This window comes from Opisthorchis viverrini, assembly GCF_000715545.1.
Source record: "Opisthorchis viverrini unplaced genomic scaffold opera_v5_74, whole genome shotgun sequence".
Classification (NCBI taxonomy): domain Eukaryota; kingdom Metazoa; phylum Platyhelminthes; class Trematoda; order Opisthorchiida; family Opisthorchiidae; genus Opisthorchis; species Opisthorchis viverrini.
The window spans coordinates 1,560,162-1,563,513 of NW_008751731.1; the positions used below are offsets into that span (position 1 = coordinate 1,560,162).

General features: G+C 46.6%; 1 protein-coding gene across 1 annotated transcript in view; it reads left to right on the forward strand.

Annotated features, from left to right (window-relative positions):
• T265_04523 (hypothetical protein) overlaps positions 1 to 3,352 on the forward strand; it is a gene marked incomplete at both ends in the record, with an annotated part of 16,376 nt that overhangs the window by 2,104 nt on the left and 10,920 nt on the right. Inside the window, 2 exons of the mRNA XM_009169278.1 lie at positions 44 to 228; positions 1,587 to 1,742. Coding sequence (XP_009167542.1) covers positions 44 to 228; positions 1,587 to 1,742 — 341 coding nt within the window. The remainder of the gene's footprint in view (positions 1 to 43; positions 229 to 1,586; positions 1,743 to 3,352) is intronic.

Here is a 3,352-nt window from a genome sequence, read left to right on the forward strand (position 1 = left end):
CGTGTGGAAAAGATGCTTCACCGCCCAACCCAACGAATTCTAGCTGTTAAGTTGATCACACTACTCAACGAACACGTGAACCGCTCTCAAATTCAAAGGGAGCTCGAAGTTGGCTATCAAACCACAAGTCCTTGTGTGCTCATGTGTTACGGGGGTCTGATCCATGACTCGGAGGTTTTTATTCTTATGGAACTTATGGATACATCCCTGGAAAACCTTCGCGCGCAAGTAAGTCTATTTCAATATCTCCGACCTCTAGCCGTCTCCACATGGTTTCCTACGACTAAGGAATCTCTAAACACCAATTACTGAATTATCTTTGATGTTTACTACGATGTTTTGGTTTCTTTATCAAGTCGGAATGGTTCCTAGGACTGTGCTGTTAACCAGGGGACTATGTTAGCAAAATACACTCATCTGCAACCCAATTAGGCTTTGCGGGAGACTCACCTGTAATCCAGCGGAATCTCTCTTTTATGCTGTTTTTAAGCAGCCGAATATACAGCACCAGGCTGCTTCATGTTTCAGTTGGTACGATATTCGAGATATCGCGATACATGTACAGCCCCAAGAAGGGCGAAACCGGTCGTGGGTTGTCTAACATTTTTCAGCAACCTTACGACTAGTGTATTACGTCTATGCAGGGACTATATAATTTTCCATATGAACATTTGTCTTGACTCCGGTAGGCGTTTGCTTCCATGTTTTTGCTGTTACTGGACATCCTGCTGCCGACGTGTGGGGTATCGACCTGTCCCGCTTATCTTATTGGGCATTGCCTTCTATCCTGGAGCTCGATAAATCTCAATGGTTAAGGCGTAAATCTACGGGCCGGCAGGCCCGTTGTTCAAACCCAACCCAGGCTACTCTAGTATAGGCTAGGGTAGTATTTCAGCCTTTGTGCTCCCGTTTGGTAGCTAGGCACCGATTTGATGTTACTGTTGGATCAATGTCATCGTATTCATCTTTTATGTTTAGAGTGTTTACAGTATTGGCAACATTTGCATCCATATCCATTCCCTTGAGACAGTCCTCATCAAGTCCTGGTGTGATTAGTCCGAAGAGTATATGCCAGAACTCGAACTTCGCTCTTATGAGAACCTATCAAAACTACATATTCTCGGTCATACCGGTTTTCAGTGTCGAATATCCTATATTTGACTACCCCGCTAGTGTGTGCGAGTAATCACGTTGAAAGAGGTAGACAAGTTGACTCTTCGAATGACGACTTGGTCACCATTCTTGTTGTGCCGGTCGATTGTCTCGCCTGTCAGGACCCCTTGAACAGGTGGCGCCAGACCTGGTGATTCATATACCGCAAACTTATGCAATCACACCAGTGGTGCTGCGCTCGCCTTGCCTCTCGCGAGCACACTCACCCAACGGAGCACTGCCAATTTCCCCTCGAAACTCGAGGCCATTACTTCCACTCTGGACTAATCATGGCAATTCCCTCAGAACAGTATGGTGAGGGTTCTAACGGAACAACTATTGTTATTTGGTTTTGTAATCCAATTACATTTCGCAGCATATTCCATCCTTCTTCTGGAGTTCTTCCTCCGTACATTTTCCCTCCCTGAACGTAGGTGTATGGGGCGAACAAGTCAATCCCCGAATCGCTTCTGGCTTATATGACTCAACGAGTCGTCACTGGCTTACAGTTTCTTCGCCGGGAGAAAAGCATCATTCACCGGGATGTCAAGCCTTCCAATATGTTGGCGAATCGTCAAGGTCTTGTCAAAGTAGGTCTTATATTTCTAGATCACTTCTTGAAATGATATGGTGTATGGTTCCTATGTTGTTTCTGTGTACGTCGTCACCTCCCCCCCCTACGAAAGCAGCCGTTCCTTCCAAGTGAACAAAAAAGTCGGTTTACACCAGCCCCCCCCTACAAAAGCGCCGTTCCTTCCAAGTGAACAAAAAAGTCGGTTTACACCAGTTTTCCGACCACGTTTACCCTTAAGTGGAATTGCGCAGAACGGGCAGTGCATGCCATACATTCGTTTAGCTGTTTGCTGGTTTGATCAGTTTGCTTGCAACCGACTACCCAGCTCAGAGAACTAAACAACAGTAACCAACATCCCCCCAGATAACACACATTTACTCGTCTGATGAATGCTTACCGTGGTAGGAAAATTTGGTGAGAGTTGATGGGATTTTGAAGCAAACGGAGCCCATATTTCTTAGTAACAGTAATGCCCTCGGTCGTTTGATGAAAATGCTGTCCAACACTACTCTTCCGAGGAGGTAAATGTCGGGCAGACAAGGCGAGAAGGCAATTGAACTCTTCAGTGCGATGTTTTTTCTTGTAGAAAGTCTTTGCCTTCCATTATTTCGACGCAAAATGCCTTAGTTAAACCATTAGCGAAACACTGTACGATCTTCCGTCCCTTACGTGTTTTTCTTGGGCTCCCGCAAAAGTCGGTGCACTCCTCTCATAGTACTGTCAGATGGCCCAAGTGGTTAGAGCGCGAATTTACTGACCGGAAGGTCCGTGGTTCGAACCCAACCTCTGCCTCTCGACTTCCCCTGTCTAGGCTTGAGCAACCTGGCAGTATCCCAGCCCTCGTACTTCCTTTGGGTGGCATGGCAGCTAGGCACCGAAAGGGTGCTACAGCTGAACGGTTTTACTTTCCGTCATTACTTGCCAACGTCCCTTCGCTCTACAGTTGCTGCCGGTACCTCCTGTGGTGGCGGTGATGGTGCGTAATTGAAAAGCCAAAGCTGCGACGGTCAGTGTGTTTAAATTGGGCAAAATAATCCAATGGTTAAATGTGTCATCCAGTTTTCACTTTGTTTGTTGTCTTTGAAAAGGGGCAGTGTCAGGTTGCCTTCTTTGTGGCCGTTATTTGTTCCCGGATTTGAGCAGTCAGGCTGCAAATATTTCACGGTCAGTCGTAGTGATATTGTCGGTGCGTCGCTGTGAAGCGAAATGATACGGTGGGTCATTAGAAGCATCCTGAGTCGCTGCGTGCACATGTTTATCTGTGCGATTATGCAACTACTCTCCGTAGTATACGGGCACACAACATCGCTAGACTGCACGACGGCGAACTGATGGTGTCGTCATCATCATCATCAACGACAGCATGTCGCTGCGTATGTTTATCTGTGCGATTATGCAACTACTCTGCGTAGTATACGGGCACACAACATCGCTAGACTGCACGACGGCGAACTGACTGAGTCGTCATCATCATCATCAACGACAGCATGACATCAGTGTTCAACACCAATGCTTCACTGCCGTACAACCATGACTTATTTGAAAGCCTTATTATAAAGAAAAGAATAAAGGTGGTCGGGGAAGGGACTTAGTGCTAGCTTAACACAATCATTCCGAGGTGCCTGC